The 24749-nt window shown below is 60.5% G+C and overlaps 1 protein-coding gene across 1 annotated transcript; it reads right to left on the bottom strand.

Annotated features, from left to right (window-relative positions):
• Positions 1-4135: 4135 nt before the first annotated feature.
• On the bottom strand, positions 4136-18793 carry PLXNA3 (plexin A3). The gene is made up of 33 exons (XM_007457437.1): positions 18742-18793; positions 16270-16896; positions 15313-15852; positions 14695-14877; positions 13471-13599; positions 13301-13401; positions 12910-13033; positions 12668-12824; positions 12492-12591; positions 12205-12319; positions 11865-12065; positions 11566-11662; positions 11245-11435; positions 11020-11165; positions 10826-10946; positions 10574-10710; positions 10321-10491; positions 10050-10143; positions 9725-9964; positions 9503-9646; positions 9191-9425; positions 8962-9104; positions 8618-8874; positions 8463-8529; positions 8222-8368; positions 7977-8136; positions 7712-7815; positions 7386-7482; positions 6901-7091; positions 6460-6629; positions 5726-5938; positions 5422-5572; positions 4136-4463 (listed from the first exon to the last, which is right to left on the bottom strand). Exons 2-33 carry the CDS (start codon positions 16867-16869, stop codon positions 4368-4370), a joined length of 5622 nt encoding a protein of 1873 aa, XP_007457499.1. The 5' UTR covers positions 16870-16896; positions 18742-18793; the 3' UTR covers positions 4136-4367.
• Between the last annotated feature and the right edge of the window lie 5956 nt (positions 18794-24749).

The raw sequence follows: 24749 nt of genomic DNA, 5'->3' as shown, positions 1-24749 counted from the left end.
TTTTTTTTTTTTTTTTTTTTTTTTTTTTTTTAGTTTTTGGCCGCACTCCGTGGCATGCGGAATCTCAGTTCCCCGACCAGGGATCGAACCCGCACCTCCTGCATTGGAAGTGCGGAGTCCTAACCACTGGACCGCCAGGCAAGTCCCATAGGATTCATTTTTTTTCCCACACTACTGAGGCGCGAGCCTTCTGAGCCCCCTTCAGGGTGCCTCCCCAATTATGAGGTTTGTATTCTGGCCGGTGCGGGCAGCCCCCAGTCCCTGTCCTGCTCGAGCGCTGGGCAGACTTACCTTCCACCCTTTGGGTGGCCCTGTCCCCCGCCTCGCAGAGTTCCCTTCCACACTGATGCTGCTCAGTGGTCCTCGGCGCGCTCCAATGGACCCTCCGCCCTTGGGCACTCTTCTCTCCCTTTGCCGCTGTGTCCCCTCCAGTCCTCCACCCACCAACTCCGGCTGCGTGCGCTCTGCGATCCACCCCCGAGACCCGGGGAGGCGGATGGACTCGGTCCGGACAGTCCGTGTAGACAGCAGGCTGGGGCAGCTGCACGGCTCACCTCTTCGGGGTCTCAGCTCCCAGAGATCCCTGACGGTCCTCCCTCACCTGAGGCCCAGTTTCTTCACAGCCTGTGTTTCATATATTTTGGCTGCATTTAGGGGATTCTTTCAAGCCAGTGCGGTGGAGATCCGGTCCCTATTCCTGCATGTGCGTGCACGGAGTCTGCCGGCACAGAACCCAGAGAGCTCTGGCAGCGTGGGCTGGAGGGAGGGAGATGCTGGTGCTGGGGATGGTGGCGGTGGGCATGGCGATGACGGTGATGATGGAGCATCTCCCCCGCCAGCACGCAGCAGCTCTGGTGGCTACAGCAAGGGTCTTTTTCTTTCTTCCCTTTTTGAAAACCATTTTTAAGACTTTCATTATCGATGGGGAGATGAGAATTGAGCACTTTCACGCCACTCTCCCTCTGCCTCCTCCCCAAATGGTTCTATTCTACTCACTCCAGAAACTGTGCCCTCCCACCACAATTCTGGTTTCCCCACATCTATGTCACCATTAGGTTAGTGTCCCGCAAAAATAAAAAACTGAGCGTGTGTGAGAAGAGCAAACAACCCAGAAGCACTAGGCTAGGAATTTTGTAGTTTACTGGCTTTGTTTCAGATCAGTGAAGAAAACTGCTGGCACACCTGGCTCAGGGTCTGGGCAGGGGGAGTTAGCTCCCTCTAAAATATCCTGCGATCATGGAAGTTTTACTCCTTCCTTTCCAATCTGGTTGCCTTTTATTGATTGCTCTATCTATCTCCTTCTAATGGGCTGGTCTTTACTTACTATTTTCATGCCAAGGGTTTTTGCTTGGATAGCAGACCTTGTATGTTTTCCCTTGGGTGCTGGCTACTTTTGTGTCCGTAAACATACTCGAACTTTGTACTCAGGTGCTGCGGTTACTTGGAGACAATTTGATTCTTTAGACTCTTGCTTCTAAGATTTGCTACATGGCGCTAGAGCAGCTTCTACTGTAGAATTAATTATTTTCCCGCTACTGAGGCAAGACCCTTCTGAGTGCCCGCCCTCAGGCCTCTTGAATTCCGAGGTTTCCATTCTGGCCAGTGGGGACAGGTGCTCATCCAGGGCCTGCTTGAGCCCTGGGCATAGTTCCCTGTAATCCTTCCTGGCAGCCCTTTCCAAGGCCCGGGGCGGTTTCCTCACACACTTGTGCCGATCAGCACCCCGTGATACTCCAGGGGGACCCTCTGCAGATCCCCAGGATCCTCTCTGCCGGCAGCTCCCGAGCTACAGTACCCCAGGCTCTAGGGCCCGACGTCAATCTGATTCTCCCTCCCTCACCCAGCAAAGCCCAGAATCAGCCTACTGCCTTGGCCTGACAGGTGAACTGGTGAAGCTGCCAGGTTGCTTTAAAACATAAGTCAGATTGCGTCACTCCTCTGTTAAAAAGAATCTCCAGAAGGGACTCTTAGGGACAAAGCCAAAGAACTTACAGTGGCTGAAAAGCCAGATGTGAGGGACTTCCCTGGTGGTGCAGTGGTTGAGAATCCACCTGCCACCGCAGGGGACACGGGTTCGATCCGTGGTCCGGGAACATCCCACATGCCACGGAGCAGCTAAGCCCATGTGCCACAACTACTGAGCCCGCGCGCCACAGCTACTGAAGTCTGCGCGCCTAGAGCCCAAGCTCTGCAAGAGAAGCCACCACAATGAAAAGCCCGTGCACTGCAACCAAGAGTAGCCTCCGCTCGCCACAACTAGAGAAAGCCTGCGCGCAGCAATGAAGACCCAACAACGAGGACCCAGTGCAGCCAAAAAAAAAAAAAAAAAAAGCCAGATGTGATCCAGCCCGTTTCCTCTCCAATCTTCTCCACTCCCACCCTTTCGCTTGCTCATCGTGGTTCAGCCTCACTGGCTTCCTTAGCCGTTTAAAAATGCCTGGCCGGGGGCTTCCCTGGTGGCTCAGTGGTTAAGAATCCGCCTGCCAATGCCGGGGACATGGGTTCGAGCCCTGGTCTGGGAAGATCCCACGTGCCACGGAGCAACTAAGCCCGTGTGCCACAGCTACTGAGCCTGTGCTCTAGAGCCTGCGCGCCTAGAGCCCGTGCTCCGCGACAAGAGAAGCCACCACAATGAGAAGCCTGCACACCGCAAGGAAGAGTAGCCCCCGCTCGCCGCAACTAGAGAAAGCCCGTGCGCAGCAACAAAGACCCAACACAGCCAAAAATATAAATAAGTTTATTAAAAAAATAACAAAACATGCCAGGCTGGCTCCTGCCTCAAGGCCTTTGCACTGGTTCTCTTCAGTCTGGAACCCTCCTCCTCTGGGGATCCCCCTGGCTCACCCGGAAATCGTTCCTGGCCACTCTATTTAAAATCGCATCCTGCTTTCTCCCCACCCGGCTTACTTGAACAGGTGTGTGGCATAAGAGGGTAAGAGGTAGGAGGTAGGTAGGAGCACAGCGATTGCAGTGCACTTAGGACAGTAAAGAGTTGTCAGATATGAAGGCATTTGGGGGCCATGAAGCCCTGGATGGTTTTGAACAGAGTGGGGACAAGGTCCACCGTGTATGTTAAAAGGGTCCCAGTGCCTCCCACGCTGAGAAGAGGCTGAGGGCGGCCAGGGCAGAAATGGGTACCCTGGCATCCAGGCAAGCGACAAGGGCGGCTTGGACCAGTTGGGGGCAGTGGAGGTGGGGAGAAGGGGGCAGATTCCGCATGTGTCTTGAAGGTGGAGCCACCAGGACTCACTGATGGATTGGATGTCGCCCTGGAGCGCCTCAAGTCCTCAGAAACCCTGCAACGAGTCACCCTTCCCCCGCTCAAGGGCGAGCAGCTCATGCAGAGTCCGACAGCCTCCCCACCTGCTTCCACGTTCCGGGAGCAGCCACCTGCCCCGAGGACAAAGCCACACACTGCGTCCATTTCTCAACATTTAATTAGGAAAAAAAATTACAGGGACAAAGAAAACCTCATGCAAAAAAGAGAAAAAGGGGCCAAGTGGGTTTCCAGGAGCGTGGGTCGGGGCCAGATTCCTCTGAGGAGGCAGAAGGACAAAGGAGTAAGGCACTGCTGCCTCTGCCCCTCGGGGCGGGCGCAGGACAGGGCAGCGGAGGATGAGGGGTCCGGACGCGCAGACCACACTGAGGGGGTTTGGCAGCAGGGCCCGGAGAAGGGGGTTTTGGTGCTCCCAGGCCCAGCTCACGCCCTGGCAGGAGCCTGGTTCGAACTCTCCAGGCGCTCAGAGAGAACGGGGCCCCGGGAGGGGGTACAGTCCCAGCCCGAGAAGTCTGGAGGGGCTGCTGCAGTGGCCGCAGGGGGACCCCTTGGCCGAGCCACCGTCCGAGGGCAACTTCGGTGCCTCACCGGCCCCAAGGACTGCTGGTGCCCGAGGCCCCGTCCTCGGCATGGGTGGGGCCAGCCAGGGCAAGGGGGCGGGGCCAGAGGCTAGGCCAAGGCTGACCACGTCACAGGGGAGCCGGGAGGGCTCAAGGAGGGGGGCGGGGGAGGAGGGGGCGCGTATTTACAGATGGAGACGGCGGTGAGGTGGAGATAAATTAAATAAATAGGTGGTTGGGGTATAAATAGCAAGGAGGGCAGGGGCAACCACAACCCCCGGCACGACGGCAGGAGGGCGGGGGTATTGCTGCTGCCGGGGTGGGGGGCTTGGTCCGGTCACCCCCTCCCCATGCAGGGCCCAAAGCAAGGCACTAATGACGGGGGCCCGGCTGTGCCGGGGGCATCTTGGCCCGGTGACCTCATGCCACCCGATCCAGGGCTCAGCCCCGGGACCCAGGCGGGAGACGCCCCTCTGCACGGGAGTACAGCTCAGGACTGAGAAGCCCCCTCCTCACGGGGTCCGCCTCCCTTAGCTGTTGGTGGACGCGAGGCCGATGATCTGTTCCAACTTCTGGCGCAGCTTCTGCTTCCGGCAAGAGGCATCTCGGTCCAGAGCGGTGAGAACCTGCGGGAAGAGGCCCAGAGCCGGGCTCTTGAGGGACGGGCTCCTCCTGGCCAAGCCCCACCCCAGATACCCCCTCCCACGTGGGAGGGGCCCAGCGTCTGGCCTCCGAAAGGGCCTCCAGCTCCTCCTCGACCCCAACCCCTCCTCCAAATGCACAACCTCTTTCCGCCTTCCCACGGCCAGCACACAGCCCCTCCCACAGGGTGGTCTGGACTGGAGGCCCCCCTTTCCCGTCCCTCCTAACCCCCACCCTACCCCAGACCTCTCTCACCCAGGTCTCCGCGATCTCGGGCCTCACCTTCCGTGACCGTGGGCAGCACCCGACAGAGCCCATTGCTCCCTCCTCCCTGACGCCCAGGGCGGGGGTGGGGGTGGGGTCCTCACGCGTGTTCCAGGACCCGTCTGGCACTCGGGGACCCCTCCCGAGCCTCCTCAGACTCTGCAGCCGGTCCCCCCTCTTCTCTGCCACCTCTTGAATGTCCCAGGGCCACTCAAGTTCTCGGGCCACGTCTCCCTCTCCAGCTGCCCGTGGCCCCCACCTTGGGGAGCTCATCCAGGCTCGGGGCCCTGTCCGGGCCCACCCATTCTCATCTCCAGCCAGGAATCCAACCCTGGAGCCGGCGCATCTGTCTTCCCTGACTCTCCAGCCACAAACCAGGCAGGTGGGCTGACCGCACCCACCTTTGGCCCCAGCCCGTCAACCCAGCCCTCCGTGTGCTCCCGGCCCCTAACTTCTGCCGGACCAGAACTTTGCGCTCCAGCCAGTGGCTTCTCTACTGGGTCCCTCAAATCCCAGCATCTACAGAGAGTGTCACCTGTGCCACCTTAAGGGCCTGGTTGGGGGAGGAACCATGAGGAGTCCAAGAGCTGGGCTCGCTGACCCCCACCACGCCCCTGCCTTTGCCACTGGCTGTACCCTCAGAGCCAGAGAGCAGGGGCCCGAGGGGCTGGCGCGCACCTCCTGGCGGTACTTGGTAACGTAGAAGTAGAGCTCGCTGAGCGCGCTCAGGACGCTGAAGTCGCCGGCATGGAGACGGGACTGCTCCACCAGGTACGCGTCCATATCCTGGTCACTGATGGACGCCATCTTGGCGATGTCCCGGTAGTACCTGTTGGGGACCCCGAGGAGGTCGTGCCAGCAGGCGCCACAGAAGCCAAAGCCCCTGCCCCGGCTGCCAGGCCAGCCTCCGGGCCTTGTTCCCTCGCCCAGCAGCCGCGTCCCCTGGGGTCCCGGCCCTGCCTCCCCACACGCTGGGGCCCACCTCTCCACCCAGCTCTTGTAGCTGGGGATGTCCTTGGCGTAGAGCAGCTTGTTGGAGGGCGAGTCCTTGCCCAGGCGGTGCTCAGACGTCGAGCAGGAGTCCATGAAGGTCTGGGCCACCACCGACAGGCAGGCGTCCGTGATGCTGCTCTTGTGGATGTCAAACACGAACTGCGGGTTCTTGATCACGTTCACCCAGAAGCGCAGGGGCAGGCTGGACAGAGGGACAGAGGCCCGCAGCTCCGCGATCTCCCCGCACACACCCTCCCATCCACGCTCACCTCCGCAGGCCCGCAGGCGGCGAGAGTGACGCGCTGAGAGCTAGCAGCCTCTTCTTTAATTTTCTGCCTGACTTCAAGCAGTGAGAAGTCAGAGTGGACGGTCTTCCGTCCTCAGTGAGTTTCAACGCGCCCCCCTCGCACGGCTAACCCCTGGACCGGGCTTCTGGTTACCTCTGCCCTGTGTCAGCGGTATCACCAGGTGAGCAGCAGGGCCAAGGGCACCTCTGGGCGCTGGCCACACTACCCACATCCCAGACGCCCAAAGCCCTGGCAGAGCCCGCCCGCGGAATCACACGCACTCGCTCTCTGTGCTCGGTGGCACCATCAGCGCCAGGCCGCTGTCCTCTCCTGCCAGCGTGACCAGCCAAGCCCCCCGCCGGCATCCTGACCGTGGTCCCCAAGCCCCAGCCGAGCCTCCTCGCACGCCCGCCCGCGGGCCGGTGCACAGCAGTACCAGTTGCTCTTCCAGGTGTGGCGCACGTCGGGATCGCCGATCTGCCGCTGGTCGGCCTGCTCGTCCAGGAAGTCAAACATGTACTTGATGGCCAGGGGCAGGGCCGAGCCCCGGTGCGCCGTGCTGAACACGGTCTCGAAGAGGTCGTCCACGAACTTCTGCAGCGTGCCCTGCAGGGGCGCAGCAAGGACACCGGCTGACGGGGGCCCGGGGCGGGACGTCCCCACGACAGGATAGATGGGGACGGAGAGGCTTGACAACGAGCAGGGCTTCCCTGCTCGGCCACCACCCCTCAGCCAAGCTTGGCCTCGACCTCAGGGTGGCAGTTCCCGTGGCAAAAGTGTTGAGCAAGTCCCTCGGGATTGGAACAACCCAGCGGCCCCTTCCCCAGGCAGCAAGGTGCGTGCACTGAGGCCAGGGTGGCGCGGGGCGGGCCCGCACCTTGGTGGCCAGCAGCCGCGTGAGGTAGATCTCCGACACCATCCTGCCGCCTCGGTCTCCCTCTCGGTGGTCGGCGTGGTCATGGTTCTTCACCAGGTGCCACAGCTTGGTGCCCGTCTCCTGGTCGGGCGTGACCATGGGTGCCCGAGAGCGGAGGCTGTCAGGGCTGCTGGCCGTGCGGAGCAAGCTCTCTGGGGCAGAGGGTGGCGTGCCCCTTAGGCCAGTGGGGCCACGCCAGCCGTCGCCGTGGCTCTCGCTCCCCTCCATCCCGGGAGCCCTGCAGGCCGAGGGGGCCCGTCTGCTCTCACGGGCCCACTGCACTTCTAGGCTCTATAAGGAACTGGAAACCTCCTGAGAGCAGGGTCCAGGGGGGCCGCCAGACAAGCTGGCTGCTCAGACGGGGTGGGGCTGGGGGTTCCCCATGATGGCCGACACAGCCTCGCAGGGCACGGGGCCAGCAGAGACCCCACACCGAGGATGCCTACCGTAACGGCTGAGAGAGCGGGTGAAGGTGAAGGAGTTGGCCATGTTGTAGGCTGACACTTGTTTGGGCACCAGTGCCACCAAGGAACCGTCTGTCACCTGCAAATCCCAGAGACAGAGAGGGGGGCAATGCAGGAGGCCGAGAAGCCAAGGGGCCTGAGCCACCGCCTACCCCGGCCCGGCAGGGCACGTGTGGGGTGGCTCCCTGAGGGGGGCCTGTGGCGCGGGGGCCAGAGAGGGGAGGGGCCAGGGCCCCTACTCCTGTGGCCTCAGGGCAGGGCCATGGCTCCCAAGGGCCCTGGGCATGAGGGGACCTCCGGCTCCTCACCTGGTAGTGGGCCAGTGAGTTGACCCTCTTCCAGTCACACTCGATTTTGGTGGTGACATCCTCGTCCTGGAGAATGATGCGGGCCATGCGGCCCTGGCGCCACTCTGCGGGCCACAGGCAGCTCTGAGGTCCTGCTCCGCGAGCCCTGAGACCCTGGGCCCACTGCCCTCAGAGGACAGAGCTCAGGTGGGGAGAGTGAACGCCAGCCAAGGTAACGTGGCCACAGGAGGTGGGGGGGCCCAGGAGGAGAGGGCAGGGGCCTCACCTAGGTCCATGTCCTCAGCTCTGGGACGCTGAGAGTAGGGGATGCCCTTGTACACAGCATCTAGCAGCTTGTCTTTGGCCTGGGTGATACTGTCACAATTGAGAACCTTCACCGGGACCTGAGCGCTGCCCTCGCTCTCCGGGCACACACAGTGCAGGGTCTGTGGGCGAGGGGGACCACAGGGTGGGTCCTGGGTGAGGCTTCCCCTCAGGCCCGATACCCTGCGCACCTGGCCCCCCGCTCACCAGCGTCTTGTAGTCGATCTGCTGCCGGATGAGCTTGTCCTCGCTCAGGGAGTAGCGGGCCTCGCCTGTGATGGCGTCGATGGGGCCCTTCTCCATCTGCTGCTTGATGGCGCAGTAGAGCAGGAAAAGTGGCTCCCCGGCGCACTCCTGCAGCCAGGGCCGGGACACAGCTTGCTGCCCACCTGCAGCCGACTGCTTCCTCACATCCCCTCGCCCCCGCTTGCCCTTTGAGCGCACGCACCTTCAGAAACTTATGCAGCAGGAAGGTGAACCAGTTGGTGAGCATCTTCTCAGCCACGGACTCGGTCCTAGGGTGAAAGGGGTGCTGGGGCCCTGGCCGGGCAGGGCTGGGCCTCCCAGGGGAGGGGCAGGGCTGGCGGAGGGGGACCCAAGTACCTGCGCAGGAGCAGCTTTGGGTGGTTCTTGCTCTCGAGGTTCTTCTCGATGAGGTCCGCCAGCAGTTGCTTGAGCAGCCCCGTGGCATAATCGAGGCGGCTCTGCAGGGCCACCATAGTGAGCGAGGCCACAGTGCCACGGTCGCGCATGGAGAAGCTGCTCTGAGCCTCCAGAGTGTGGATAAAGGTGAGCACGAAGGCGCGGCTGTGCAGCAGCTGCCCAAAGAGACGCAGGGCCTTCTCGACATTGGGGGGTGTCTGGGGGCAGGGGGGGACAGGGCATCTCAGAGGGTGGAGGTGGCCCTAGGGGTGACAGGGCATGGGCAGGCAACAGGGGGCACTCACATCCAGCTCCTTGAGCACTGGGTGGGCCTCGATGCCCGGGAAGAGCACACGCACGGCGTAGGTCCGGTAGTCCAGGAAGGGGATCTGCACGCCATCCATGTGGTTTGTCAGCTCGTTGATGTCTGTCTGCAGCTCAGCGAAGGCTGGGGAGGGCCGGTGAGAGACAGTGAGCAGAGAGGGAGGAGGGAGCCCCTGCCGCCTGCCCCACCCCCCACCCCCATGCAGGCACCTTCCTTGCATTCCAGGGCCACCCGGGACTCCAAGTTGTCCATCTGGAGCTGGAGGCGCTTGAGCGTGCGGTCGGCATCCTGAGTCTTGCGTTTGTAGGCGACCAGCACAGCGGTGATGGCCAGCAGCAGAAGCCCGCCCCCCGCCGCCAGCCCCACCACGGCCGGCAGGCTCAGCGCCCGGTCGGCCGTGATGTGCAGGGTGCCCAGCCAGAACTCCAGGCCGCCCACCAGCACCTGCAGGGACAGGCGCCGTAAGCTGACCCGCACCCCCGCCCCAGGCTGCTCTGGTGGCCTCCCTGCCCCCTACCCACCATGACCGGTTGCCGGCCCGTCTGGCTCGGGGAGTCACACAGGAGTTGCGTGTCCGAGACGGTGAGCGTGCACGGCTGGCCCCCGATCAGCACCGTGTAGTTGAGGCGGGAGCTGCCGGCCGCCGCAGGGATCAGATTCTTGCCCTGCAGATGGAGAGCGCTGCTGGCCAGGGCTCCCCACCACCCCGCCCCTCCCGCCCTAGGCGCCTACCACACCGGCACCTTCAGCACTACGTGGGAGCCAGGTTTGACATCCAGGACCCCAGAGGGCCCAAGTGGCTCGAAGCTGGGGTCGGGGTAGTAGGTGAAGGAGGACCGGTTGAGGGAACGGGCCGTCTGTACGTGGTCCAGCAGGAAGCCAAACTCGTCAGGGTGCTCACCCTGGGCCTGCGGCTGGGGCCGCCCCAGGAAGATGCCGGGGGCCTTACACAGCATGGCGGTGTCGTTGATCACCTGGCACGTCTGTGGGGACACAGGTGGGCAGCCCAGCACGTGAGGCCACAGTGGGCAGAGAGTCAGGGGTGGGATGGTGGCAGCTGGCACTCACGTTGGTGGTCTCGATGCCTCGGTACTTGGCCCGGACCCGGGGCTCCTGGACCGTCAGCAGGTGGGTCCCACTCACGGTGATGGAGGTGCTTCCACTAGGTATGGGGGTGAGGGGTCTCAGGCTTCCTCCCCACCACCCTGAGCCCAGCCCTGGAGTGTTATCGAGGCTGCCATGGGAGCCCAGGGCCTCCCCGACCCTGGGTCACCTGGTCACCAGGCGAGGCCCAGGCCGGGCACTCAAGGGCCTGGCCCCATTCTCCCGAGGGCCTTACTTGATGATGCTCCAGGTGGGCTCGAGGCGAGTGACGGTGGGGTCCTGGGTGTAGGTGTACAGGACACCGGGACTGGAGATGTTGGCGCGGTCGATGGCCAGGGTGATGGAGGCCTGGCTCGGGCCCAGGGTGGAGACAGGCGAGATGCACACGATCGCTTCAGCATCCCTCCTATGTCAGCAAGCGGGGACTTGGAGCGGGCCGCCCAGGGCTGCCACCTGCCGGCCCCACGGCCCCCACCTGCAACACTCACCTCACGAACTGGCACTCGCCATCTCTCACGGTCACTGTGACTCTGCTGCCGGCGTCCAGAGAATGACCGGAAATGGTGATCCGCGTGCCCCCCGAGGCTGGGCCCCGACTGGGACTCACGCGGTCGAACGTGGGCGTCTACGGGAGAAGCAGCCCTGAGGGGAGCGGGGAGACGGCGGGCGCCCAACAGGGCCGGGCCACAGCCCCTGCCAGGAAGGAGTGGGAGAGGGAAGGGGGCGGGCAGCCCACGTACCACAAAACTGTAAAGCTGCTCAGACTGCGTGCGGAAGTCAGCCGAGCAGTCGCTGACGCAGAGCTCTGCAGGCCCCGGTGGCGGGCTGGGCACCAGCGACTCCTCCATCTCACACACGATCCTAGGAGTTGGGTCGGGTCGGAGGTCAGGATGCAGGCTGCGGGGAGGCCCAGCGCCCGCACAGCCGCACTCACCTCTCGGCACTGACGTACTCGGCAGGGATGGAGTTGCAGCGCACGCCGGCCACCCGCAGGCCCACGTCGCGGGAGGTGAGGCCCAGGTTCTCGCCCACGATGGTGATCCGGGTGCCTCCCTCCTTGGGCCCCATGAGCGGGTGGATCTGCAGAGCAGGAGGGGAGGCGGGAGGGTGAGCCGAAGCAGTGGGTACCCAGAGGGCGGCGGGTGGTGGGGAGGCCGACCTGGGCAATACGGGGGTGGCTGCAGCGAGCGCCCTTCTGGTTCGGGTGCATCCAGTTGGTCTTGGGGGCCGGGCAGTGGGCCCGCAGCTGGCACCTATGCTCCGAGATGCACCAGCCACAGTTGAAGCGAGGGTCAGCCTTGAGGCAGAGGCCACAGCTGGGCCGCTGTGCCCAGCACTTGTACAGGAGGGCTGTGGGCACAGAGGGCGCCGCTGGGGAACAGCTACGGGCTCCAATGAAGGGTCCCCCTGTGGGCCCGGCCCCAGCACGTGCCTTCTCTGCCCCAGGAGGCGAGCTCCTCAGCCCCATCCCGCCGGTCACCTCGGAAGGTAGCGGGCTTGTCGATGGGGAAATCTCCATCCCAGACCACAGAGAAGTCCAGCTCGGTGTCACCATACTCATCACCTTCATAGGAGTACTGGGGGAGAGGGACCCACGTGACCCCAGTGGAGATGCACAGACCGCCCCTCCCCCAGCTCAGAAATCCCCAGCAGGAGACTCAGAAGGGCCCTGGCCACGGTCAGCTGAGGCTTCTAGAAGAGTCTGCCGGGCACAGATCTGCACCACGCCCAGCCCTGCACAGCCTGGCCCCCGAGGGGGGCGGGGCGGGTGGGCCTCACCGAGGCGTTCTGGCACTGCACGCTGCTGCTGTTGAAGCGGACGGCAGGCACCCGCTGCTGCCGCCCCTGCACCCGGACCACACACTCGTAGTTCTTCTGGCCCGACTGGGGCTGCGGCAGGTTCTTGGCCCGCAGGGTGAGAGGCTGCATGACGCCTGCTGGGATCAGGAGGTCCCCACTGGGCAGGATCTCAGGGCAGCCCTGAGGGGAGAACGCCCATCAGCCAGCTGGGCCGGCCCCCGGTTAAGGGGGCTCCAAGAAAACCCCAAGACCGAAGGCAGAAGAGCCGGGGGCCGGCCGGCGCAGAGCCCAGCCCCCTCGCGTGTGGCGCCCGCCTCACCTCGGGGCTGTGGACCCTGCCCTCCTGGAAGGAGCACTCGTGGGGGTGGCTGGTACACACGTGGCGGTACTTACACCAGTGGCAGGGGTAAGGGCTGCCGACACAGGACACGCACCTAGAGGGGAGAGGCTTCAGAAATCACGGAGAAGACCGGGCCTGGCCCCTCACCATCCCACCTGCAGGACACACGGGGAACCAAGGGCAAAGGCACCGGGGCCCGCCCGAGGCCCACACGACACCGTGAGCAACAGAGACACGGGGCCGGGGGCCGGGGGGCCAGTACTCACGACTGCAGGGCGCTGCAGTTGTAGAAGACGAAGTCAGCCCCAGCGAAGCTCACGCCGCTCTCCTTGGACAGCAGCTGCAGCTGCACGGTGCGCGCAGCCCCTGCAGCGAGCCCAGGGGAGCCGCACATGAGCCGCGGGCGGACAGCAGCCCTGCCCCCCGCAGCCCAGCCACTGACCGTGCCCCCAGGTGAGAGCCCGGAGCTCCTGTAGGGAAGGCGAGGGACAGTGTAACTCTCCAGAGGGCAGCAGGATGGCCTCACTCTCGGTCGCCTCCTCGAAGGCACAGCTCACGCCCGCACTGAGGTCCGGCACGTTGCTTATGGCCACGGTCAGCTGGAGGAAGCAGAGGGCTCAGAGCTGGGTGCACCCCCAATGCGTGTGCACGGGCCTCTACACCCGCACGCTCCGCGCCACTCACCTGCACCCCAGGCGATGTCACCGACACATTGTTGGGCCAGACCCGCACCTGGACACACTTGCTCAGCTCCTTGGCGAAGCCACGCGGGGCCGAGGCGCCTGGACAGGCCCCATGGCGGCAGCATCTGCGAGGGGTCAGGCCAGGCCCATCCCACAGCTGCCCCAGCAAGGCCCGGAGCGGGAGTGCAGCAGGGGCCTGGCGGGGGACAGAGGGGACAGCCGGCCCAGCCCACGGCACCAGGCAACTGCATGCCTCGGCCTCATCCCCTGGGGTCCGAGGAATGTCACTCGGGGTAGAGGTTCTACTCGCTAGCTGGAGAAAGTAGAAGGGCAGGGAGGGGGAGGCCACAGGGGCACAGCTCGGGGGAGTGGGCACTTGGGCAGCTCCTCACCTGTGCTGCAGCACGCACCACCCGCAGTGCGGGTCCCCCGAGCCCAGGCAGGCGGCGCAGCTTGGGTACCGCTCACAGGTCTCCACCGGGAGCTGGCTCACCTGGGGGTAGCGGTGTCAGCACCCGCCCCACCCCCATCCCGCCCCCACCGCACCGCCTGCCGGGCCCACCTGCTTCTCGCTCAGGAGGTAGACGTGCTGGTGGTCGGGGCTGAAGAGCAGGTCGCGGAGTATGGGGCTGCCGTCCACCACAGGCACCGTCTCATACAGGTGGGCCTCCTGAGAGCCGTCAACCCGTACCTGGGCCACAAGACCAGCCACCTGATGCCACAGCAGCACCCCACGCGCCCGGGCGTCCTATTCTCGAGCCAGGGACCCAGCCTGCCCGCCGCCCCCTTTCTCACAGACCAGGGAAGGAGGACGCCAAGGCTGCCCCCTGGAGGCCCTTGGGTGTGACACAGCCAATCCAAAAAGGCTCCCAGGACATAGAGACAGAGATGAGCGTTGCCTAGAGTTGGGGGGACAGGGAAAGTGTGAGAGCTAAGAGGGAAGGGATTTTTAGGATCATGGCAACATCCTGGAATGAGATAGCGGTTACGCTTGAGTAACTCTGCAGACTTACTGAAATCACTGAGATGTATGCTTTAAACGGGGGGGGGGGGGGGGGGGGGTTCTGGAGGGGGGGGGGGGGGGGGGGGGAAATATCTTTGCTCCCAGGGGAGTTCGTAATGTCTGGAGACATTTGGATAGTGAAGGGGGGGGGGGGGGGGCGGTGTGTGTGACACGGCAGTTACACCCCAATAAAGCTGTGACAAATGAAAAACGGGGACCAGGAGGGAAGCAGACCAGGCCCCAAGAGCTCGGTGGCTCCCTTCACAGACCTTCCCCTGGCCACCCCAGACCTCCCCCAGGGACAGCCCCGCATCCCCCAGGTGAGCAGGAAGGGAATGTGGTAGTTGTCCTGACTCCTGTCCCTTCAGAACACCCTGGAACAGAAGCAGCTGCGGCCCTGCCGGCACTGCAGCCCCCGTGCCCGTGAGGGGCCAAGAGGGCAAGGAGGGTTAGGTCCACATTTGTCTCCTCATTCATTCGACTGAGGACCCAGCAGCGACGGCTCCTGCTCTCCCGGCAGGGAGGCCCGGAGGTCTGCCCCCAGAGCCGCAGGAAGCCAGCGATTCAGGCCACGGCGGGCGGTGGCACTGCAAGCATGGGTGGCTGAGAGACCACCCGTGGAGCGCAGCCGGGCTCCTGGGATGCAGCCTGGGAAGTCCCCCGTCCCCCAGGGGCCAGGCCCCATCCAAGGTGCTGCAGGGCTCAGCGCACGTTCTCGACCCCAGCCCTCGTCCGCGTCCCAGTGCGGCCTGACGCCCACATGCCGAGCGTTCCGGGGCTCACCTTCTTCAGACTGCCACTGCGGGTGCCGACGAAGACCACAGAGTGCTGCTGGTAGGGGTAGGCGGCCACGCTGGCCATGCCGTCAGTACTGTCGGCCAGCAGGGGCAGCCCCTCGATCACGTGCAGGCCGCCCAGCGGCTGGTTCAACACCAGCCCACAGAAGTTTCCATTTATCTGCATGGGCTGGCGAAGCCAGAGGAGAACGCGTGAGTAAGAGCCTGGGGCACCAGCTGGGCAGAGGCAATGAAAGCCCGCGTTCTAGGGGGAGCAGAATCTGGAGCTCGCTCCTCAGCAGCCAAGACCAACCGTTTGCCCCGGGACCCCACAAGAAATCAGGGGCTGAGGAGGGAGGCGAGCAGGCAGCAGCAGGGAGAGCAAGCTGGGCGGGGGAGGGGCCGGTCCACACAGAGGGGTGGGGGAAAGACAAGCAGCAGAGGCAGGGAGGGGAGGACGGGGGCGGGGGACCCCGGGCTAAGCTGTCGTTCCCAAGACCGAGCCCAGGCTGGCACACACGGCGGCCCATCGGCTGCCGTACGACCTCCTGGGCTGGGCCCGCACACCCAGGAAGGGGCAGAGGGCCCAGCCCGGGGGCAGGGGTGGGGGCGGGTGAGGGCTCACAGTGTTGATACAGGGCAGCTCCTTGTTCAGCAGCCAAGGCAGGGCCAGCGTGCCCTCCCCACGGTAGCAGGACTGGATGCGGCGCCGGATGTGGGCGTTGATGCTGCTGAGGGTAAAGAGGCAGAGGATGGTCTGCCGCGGCGGGCTGGCCCGGTTCTTCTGGCCCTGAGAGAAGATGGTGAAGAGGACGTCCTCGTCGGCCGGCACACCCAGGGCCTGGGCCAGCAGCAGGCCGGGCTTGGCCAGGTGGGCGCTCTGCACCAGGCGGTACTCCACGCCGCGCCAGGAGCAGCCAATGGGGAACTCCACGTACGAGTAGAACTCCGAGTCCCCCGAGCACATGCGCACGATCTTGGACGTGAAGAACTTCTCGCCTGCCGTGTCCAGCAGTGTCTGCTGGGTGTCCAGCTGCAGCGTCAGGAAGTACACGAAGGAGGCGCTCACAAAGCCATAGACGTAGTAGATGTCGAAGGCTGGGTACAAGGACAGCGTGTCTGAGGGGATCTTGATCTGAGAGGAGACGAACTCGTCCTGGTACACCTGGGGAGCAGGGGGAGGACACAGCCTGGGACGAGGCCTAGGTCCACCCTCGACCTCCCCAACCATGGCCCCTCGGCCCCCGCCACCCAGCCTGGCCCTGCACCCACAACATGGCCCCCGGGGGGCTTCTCTCACAATCTCCCTGCCCCCGACCCACGTGCTCGCAGGACCCCAGGCCAGAAAGGCTCCAGAGGGCAGGCTGAGCAGCCCCGTCCCGGGACCCGGCCCGCCCTCCCGTCCTCAGCAGCCTGTCCCCTCTGGGACCAGGGCTCTTCCAGAGGCAGAGCCAGGACAGAGTTAAAGCAGGAGGGCACGGGAGCTGGCTCTTCAGAGGGGCGAGAAGGGAGGGGAGGGGAGGGGAGGGGTTGGGGGCCGGACAGCTGGCGTGAGCCCGAGCAGGCGGGCAGGCTCACCCACCAGACTGAACATGTCGGCACCGTGCTCGTCGCCGATGAGCTTTCGGGAGCTCAGGGTGGGGAAGTACTCAGACTTGCCGTCCACAGCGGTGCCCACGAACAGCCTGCTGGGCCCCTGGCGCTGCTCCACGATGACACCCGCCATGGAGTCCGGCTCCTGGGCCCCCGACAGGTAGTGCTCCTTGCGGTGGTGCGGCTCACCCAGCTTGAAGAGGTCGTCCAGGCGCAGGAACTGGCAGATGCCCTGCCAGATGCTGCCGCAGGCCACCAGGCGGCGGGCTGCGTAGTCTATGAGCAGCAGCTTGTTCACGTTGTCCACAGGCGCCAGGCGGTGGGCACAGACACGCATACTGGGGGGTGGGTAGCAGCGAGCGTTGTCCTCGACGGGCCCCGTGACGTGGACCCGCAGCTCCGTCAGGTTGGGGGCCAGCTTGAAGACGCGATTCACCGCACCCACAAACACCTCCCCAGTCACCCGGTGCACGGCCAGGTGGGTGAGCGAGGTGTCCGTCACTGAGAAGGCAGGGAAGGGCGTGCTGCCACCCAGGGCCCGCCCCACGGCAAGGAGGAACAGCAGGAGGAGGCCGACGGCGGCGGGCATGGCCGGCAGCTGCCCCGGGGGGTGGGCCTGAGGAGAGACGGGGAGTGCCGGTCAGAGGCCCCCAGCCCAGGGCACCCAGCCGCCTCCGGCCCTGCCTGGCCAAGGGCCCCCAGCAGGCCGAGAGCCACGCCACAGAGGGTGGAGGCCAGTCACCCACCACCATGCCAGAGCCCCAGATGGCGACCACGGCTGGGAGAGAGGAGGGGCCTCCGCCAGGGCGCACGAGTGAGCAGCGAGCGCAGGCAGACTTGGGGGCCATCAATCATCCCCCACCCACTGCTGGAAAGGAGCCAGGAGGCCTCGCCTCAGCTGGGCCACACCCAAGGGGGCAGTAGAGCCAGATGCTAGGAAAGGCAGGGTGGGAGGCCCTCCAGGAAGGAGAAGCCAAACACCAGATCCCAGAGCTGAGGGTGGCCAGCCGCACACAAGAGCAACCCAACCGTGGGCAAGCCAAGGCCACAGACGTGCCTCACACCCGAGCTGGGGAAAGGAGAAAAGGTACGGAGAGAACAATCGCAAATTGGTGTCAGGACACCACCCCAGGACAGAGGTCTGAGGCATCAAAGCCTCAGACCAGATGGGAACCAGGGCTGCCACTTCCACCTTCCTGGCCCCAGCTGCCTCCTCGCCCCAGGGGCCTCCGTCTGCTGGCTGTCCAGGAGGAGCCTGCCATCTAGCCTACCGGCTGGAACACAAAGCCGAGTCGCCTGCCCCCAGAGCAAAGCACAGAGACAGACATAAGTCAGGCTCTGCTCAGGCATAGCCAGACGGATGCCCACGCAGCCCTGCGCGGCTCTCTCTCCAAACCCACACGTTAGCTGGGGAAGGGGAGATGCAGGGGGGCCCAAGGAGCCCTATGGAAGGAGAGCAGCATTCTGAAATACAGCTGAGACTTTGGGGAGACGGGGTGGGAGACCACAGGAACAGTACTAGGCTTGGCTGGGTCTTCACCCCTAGGCCACACCCAGCCCTCGGCCAGCTCCAGGCAGCAAAGACAGCAGAGAAGTGTCGTGGCAGCCAAGGGGGCAGGGCTCAGCGATACCCTCTCAGTGCCCAAGCCCCAAGGGAGACACAAGTTACCCAGCTTGGGGAGGGTGCGGGGAACCAAACCAAGGCAGCAACCAAGGAAAGGGGAAAAAATGCATTTGCTAGAACAAGGAGAAGACCCAGCTTGGAACTGCAAAGTTTCAGCTCAGGCTGATCATCTCTCTGGGGCTCTTTTGTCAGGTCCGCATCCTGGATCCTTAATGCAAGAGCCAGAGAAGAAAGGAAGACGGAGAAGGGAGGCCTCATGCCACCCTAACCTCCTCCACACCGCACAGGAATACAGGCCTAAGAATGCGGATGGGACAGGTCGGGAGGGAGACCTGGAAAGGCAGAATTTGCAGCCCAAGTGCCCATCCCAAACCTCAGCCTGTAACCGGGGGCCTCGGGCATCACAGGCACACCCAGCCTCTCTGCTACGGCCCTGCCAGCAGAGCCCGAGGGTGGGGACAGACCCTCGCAGAGACCCGGCTCTGGCGCCCGCTCCCCAACGCCCCGCGCGGTGCTGCCTGCCCGGCTCGCCCTGCCCCCACCAGGGCTTGCCCCCCGCCCCGGCAGATCCACGAGGACCCTAGTGGATGGAGGCGCCGCAGCAGTCCTTGAAGGGGCCGCTCCTCTGCCACAAAGGGTCCCCATCGGGCTGGAGGCTAGCCGCGGACGGACCGTCCCTACCGGCGCCGGGCACGAAGGACCAGTCAGGCCGGCGCCCGAGAGGCAGGGGCAGGGCCCGACCCATTAAAGACAGAGCCGAATCCCCGCGCTGCCAGAGCCCAGGGCCGCCGAGCAGGCCGGCCCCACACGGGCGGCGGGGGGATGGAGGCCACCTACCTGTCCCTCCGCCGCCGCTGGCTCCGGGTGGCCGCCCGCCGGCCACGTGGACGCGCCCACTGCCTGCGGCTCGCGGGCCGACCCGAGGGCGGAGCGCGCGGGTCGGGCAACGCCGCGGGGCGGCTGGGCGCGAGCGGCCCTGGACGCCGGCCCCGCCCGCACTTACGTGGGCCCGACCAGCAGCCGGACGGGCGGCGAAGGCAGTGGGCGCCCGGCTTGGCGGGGACCGGCGGGAACCGGTGCGCTGGCGGCGCGGGGCGGCTGAGGTAGCTGCGGCTCCCGGACGGCGGGCGCGGGGCTCGGGGCGCAGGGCCGGTCCAGCCCTCCTGTGGCCGCGCCACTGGCCGCCGCCGGCCCGTCTTGTTCCTTTTGTTGTTGTGCAGCTTCGGAACAGCTGATCGGCCGCTGTGCCCGCCCGTCGGGCCCGCCCGCCGGGCAGCCCCGCCCCCCCCCGCCCCGCCCCGCCGCCTCCCGCAACCCTGGGACCCGCGCGCGCCCGAACCACACACCCCCTAGGACCCGGCGGCCACCTGCCGCCGGTGCGCGGCCTCCCGTGTCCCAACCCTTAGGGCGCACACCAGCCGGGGACTCGCGGTCCTGGCTCAGGACACTCTCCCCCTGACGGTCCTTAATCCAGAGGGCCCGCGGCTAATAACATGCAGATGCCCAGCACGAGGACTTGAGGCTGTCGGCCATTTACACCTGGCCCTTTCCCCAGCCAGCCACCGCGGCCCTGAATCGGAGGTTTTCATTCCCTTGGTTTCCTTTTCCTTTTCTTTTTAAACAGATTTATTGACCTATAATTCATCTGTCATGTAAGTCACTCATGTAAAGTGTAACATTCAATGACTTTTAGTATATTCACAAAGTTGTGCAACCATCCCCACTACCAGGCTCCAAAACGTTCTCATCACCCTTGAAGCAAGCCCCCATATACCCCTTAGCAGTCCTCCCAGTCTGCCCCATATGAATTTTAGGATGAGCTTGTCAGTTTCTGCAAAAAAGCCAGCAAGAGTTTGACAGGGATTGAATTGAATCTGTAAGTCAATTGGAGAGTGTTGCCATCTTAACAAGATTCTTTCCATCCATGAGCATGGGATGTAATGATTAACTTTATGTGTATTAATTTCAACTTGGCTAGGCTGTAGTCTGCAGTTATTTAATCAAACTCTCATCTAAGTGTTGCTGTGAAGGAATTTTGTAGGTGTGGTCAACATCGACAATTGGTTGACTTTAAGTAAAGATTACCCTCCATAATGTGGGTGAGTCTTGTCCACTCAATTGAAGGCCTTAAAAGCAAAAACTGAGGTTTCCAGGAGAAACAGATATTCTGCCTCAAGACTGTAATGTAGAAACCCTGCCTGAGGTTGCAGCTTGCCGACCTGCCCTACAAATTTTAGACTTGCCACCTTGCCAGCCCTCGCAATCTCATGAGCTAATTCCTCAAAATAAATCGTGTGTGTGTGTGTGTGTGTGTGTGTGTGTGTGTGTGTGTGTGTGTGTGGTGTGTATCCTGTATCCTGTTCTGTTACTCTGGAGAACCCTAACTAAATATTTTTCCATTTATTCAGGTTTTCTTTATTGTCTTTCAATGACATTGTCTAGTTTACAGTGTACAAGTCTTGCATTTCTATTGTCAAATTCATTCCTAAGTATTTTATTCTTTATAATGCTATTGTAAACAAAATTGTTTATTGCTATGGTATAGAAGTACAATTGACTTTTGTGTAACGATCTTTCATCCTGCAACTTTACTGAGCTCATTTATTAGCTCTAATATATTTTTTTAGGAGATTATTAGGATTTTGCCTCTACAAGATCATGTCATCTGAGAATAGAGATAGTTTTACTTCTTCCTTTCCAATCTGGACGCCTTTTATTTCATTGTGTTGCCTAATTGCCCTGGCTACACCCTCCAGTCAATGTTGGATAGAAGCGGTAGCTTTCTTTTTAACTTTATAATTTGAAATTATTTCAGACTTACAAAAAAGCTGTAAGAATAGTACAGAAAGCTCCCATGTACCCTTAACCCACATTCACCAAGAGTTCATAGTTTGTTCCATTTGCTTTCTCATTCTCTCTCTCTCTCTCCCTCTCACTTGTGGGTGCATATGTGTTTATTATATATAAAAATAATATTTTATTATTATGTCTATGTAAGTTGCATACAGCTTTACCCCTTTACCCCAAAGACTTCACTCTGTATTTCATAAGCACAGCACAATTACTGTATAATTATTATAGACTCTTACATAACCAAAGTATAACTATCAACAGCAGAAATGTTAACGTTAATACGATAATATTATTTTATCTAAGGTCTTATTCGAATTTCACCAATTATCCTCATGATGTCTTTTCTGATCCAGGATCCAGTCTAGGATCCCACGTGGCATTCGTTCTCATGTCTCTTTGGTTCCCTTTAATCTGGAACATTCCTCTGCTTTTCTTGGCCTTTCATGACATGGACGTTTTTGAAGAGTGCAGGCCAGGTATTTGGCAGAACGTCCTCAGGCTGGATTTGTCCGATGTTTTCTCAGGGTGCGATTTGGGCTGTGTGGTATTGGGAGGCTACCAGGCCCTCTCTGGGCTTCTTATCAGGAGGCAAGTGTTATTGTTTTGTCCCTTCACTGTGATGTTAACTTTAAGCATTTGGTTAAGGTGGTGACTGCCAGTTTCTCAAGTGGACAGTTATTATTTTTCCCTTTGTAACTAAAAAGCAGCTTGTAGGAAGATACTTTGAAACTAGGTAAATATTCTGTTCTTTATCAAAATGTTACCAGTCATTGATAATTCTTGCCTAAATCAATGATTACTCTGATGGTTACAAAACAGTGATTCGTCTCCCTCCATGATCCCTCCTACATTCATTCATTGGCATTCTCCTGTCAGGAAGAGCTCCTCTGTTCATCTATCTATATATTCACTATCAGTGTGGACTCGGGGATGTGGATTTTATTCGATGGACTGTAATCCATGATTGTTTTTTTGTTTTGTTTTTGTTTTTTTGGCCGTGCCACGCATGGTATCTTAGTTCCCAGACCAGGGATCGAACCCCCATCCCCTTCATTGGAAGATGGATTCTTAACCACTGAACCACCAGGGAAGTCCCTTGGATAGTTTTTTTTTTTTTTTTTTTTTTGGCCTCTCACTGTTGTGGCCTCTCCCGCCGCGGAGCACAGGCTCCGGACGTGCAGGCCCAGCGGCCACGGCTCACGGGCCCAGCCGCTCCGCGGCATGTGGGATCCTCCCGGACCGGGGCACGAACCCGTATCCCCCGCATCGGCAGGCGGACTCCCAACCACTGCGCCACCAGGGAAGCCCCCTTGGATAGCTTTTTAAAAAAATTTCCCTTTATGGGAGTTCCCTGGTGGCCTAGTGGTTAGGCTTTCACTGCCGTGGCCCGGGTTCAATCCCTGGTCGGGGAACTGAGATTCCCACAAGCCAAGCAGAGCACGGCCAAAAAAGAAAAATCTTTCCTTTTAATATAGCTATGTTATTCATTTGAAATACACTTGGGAGAATTTGTTTGTATTCAGTTTTAGCTTTTCCCCCCATCCTGTTGATTTTTTTTTTTTAGTATGTAAAATAGCAACATGTGTCCAGAAGTCAAAACTACACCAGAAGAGACACACCCAGAGGAGTATCACTCCCTCTCGTATCCCTAGCACCCAGTTCCCTCCTACCCCTTTAGGTAACCAGTTTCATTAGTTGTCTTCTTTTCCTTTTTTCTTTTATATTTTTTCCCTTTTTTTTTCCTTTTTTCTTTTAAAATGAGCTTTATTGGGGTATAATTTACAGACAATAAATGACCCCACTTTAAGGGTACAGTTCAATGAGTTTTGACAAATGCATACCCCTTTTAACCACCCTCCAGTCAAGATACAGGCCATTTCCATCAGCCCAGAGGCCCCTCTGGGTTCCCTCTGCAGCCAGTGCCCCTCCGCCCAGCCCCAGGTGGCTGCCCATCTGCTTGCTGTCACCATGAAGATGGTGAGCATCTTTTCACTTGTTTTTTACTGTTTTTTTTTTAAAAATTTATTGGAGTATAATTGATTTACAATGTTGTGTTGCTGTTGCCATTCTTATTTGTCTTTTGTGACACTGTGTATTCAAACCTTTTGCCTGTTTTTTTGTTTCTCATTCGGCCACATGCACAGGGCATGAAGGATCTTAGTTCCCTGACCGGGGATCAAACCTGTGCCCCCTGGCAGTGGAAGCACAGAGTCCTAACCACTGGACCACCAGAGAAGTCCCTTTTGCCCGTTTTTTAAAATTAGGATGTTTGTCTCATTTTTATTGATTTGCAGGAGTTTACGTGTGTGTGTGTGTGTGTGTGTGTGTGTGTGCGCGCGCGCGCGCGCACATGCGCACGCACATGCATGCAAAACATATTCTGGATACAAGCCCTCTGTCATAAAAATATTTTCTTTTCTCCAAACCAGTGGCTTGTCTTTTCATTTTCATAGTAGTATCTTTTAAAGAGCGAAAGTTTGGATTTTTGATGAAGTCTAATTTATCAATTTTTCCTTTTATGATTGTTTTTTGTCTCCTGTCTAAGAAAACTTTGCATAGACCAAGGTCACAAAGGTTTTCCCCCATGTTTTATTTATATATAGTTTTAGTTTTAGCTTTTACTTTTAGGTCTACAACCCATGTCAAGTTCATTTTTCTGTGTGGTCTAAGTAAGGCGTATAAGTTTCCTGTGGCTGCTGTAACAAAGTTCCACAAACTGAGTAGCTAAAACAATAGACATTTCTTCTCACCTTTTAAGATGATAAAAATATTCTGGGAGTAGATAGAGGTGATGGTTGCACAACATTGTGAATATACTCAATGCCACTGAAATGTGCATTTTTAAATGGCTAATGGTTATTTTTATGTTATGTGAATTTTTCCTCAGCTGAAAAAAATTGAAAATAAAAAACAAAATCCCACAGTGAGAGACCACATGTGTCATCTCAGGTTGCATATGTCCCCCACCCCTTGAGGAGTGACAGTGCACTGTGCACGAAGCCTGGGAGCCAGGACTCTCACCTGGTGGTGGTGCTGCAAAATGGGAGGGGCTGGTGGGGGGGGAGCCTGCCACTGTCTGGAAAATTAATTATGCCTTCCCTGGCCGTCCAGTGGTTAGGACTTGGCACTTCCACTGCAGGGGCATGGGTTCCATCCCTGGCTGGGGAACTAAGATCCCGCAGGCTGCATGGCACGGTCAAAAAGATTTAAAATGGAGGAGGCTCTGTATGCACAGATCTGGAGAGACACATAGGCTACTGGGGGATGTATTGTTAAGCAATAAACGCAGGTGCTTTGTTGGGGCAACTGGACCCGCAGGTGCTTTGTTGGGGCAACTGGACCCGGAGGGTGAAGAGCTGGCCCCCACCCCTCCCGCTCATTCCAGGCACTGCCTCTCTGACCTTTCCTCCCTTCCTCGCCTTCCCCTCTCTCCTTCCCTCCCTTCCACCCCACTCACCTCCAGCCTGCCTTCCTGTGTCGACACACCTGCTCTCCTCACCGCCTAGCCCACCCCCGGCAAACACTAGTCCCCAGAAACCTTGGTGAGCACTCACTGGCCTCGGTGACCTCGTGTAGTTCTAGAGCATCAGATAATACCTGTCCCAGCAGCCCCCAACTTTCCTCTGCGGCCCCCAGACCTCTCCCCTACACTCCACACTCACATGAGTTCAAGGTCCCGAGGAGAGGGCCCCCAGCACAACAGTGCCCCTCCTGGCAGGAGTGCTGGCCTGCGCTGGCCTCCAGCCAGGAAGTAGGGAGCCCAAGACTGCCAAGCAGAAAGCTGGCCCTTTCTCAGCCCTTTCTTAGGATAAGGGGCTCCTCCCTTGGGCCCCGCCAACCATGGTGTCTTTTCTATCCCTCCAATGGCCACAGGGAAGGGGGTCTCCTCCCGTGACAGCCTCCCTGCCCCCTTGACCCTGACCCCAGACGTCTCCCTTCTTCCCAGCCTGACTTCCCAGCAACTTAGGGCTGTTTCTAAAAACCAGCTCTTT

Source organism: Lipotes vexillifer, unplaced genomic scaffold (genome assembly GCF_000442215.2).
Source record: "Lipotes vexillifer unplaced genomic scaffold, Lipotes_vexillifer_v1.1 scaffold1785, whole genome shotgun sequence".
NCBI lineage: Eukaryota > Metazoa > Chordata > Mammalia > Artiodactyla > Lipotidae > Lipotes > Lipotes vexillifer.
The sequence above is the reverse complement of the archived record's forward strand: the minus strand, read 5'-3'. Positions and strand labels throughout refer to the sequence as shown.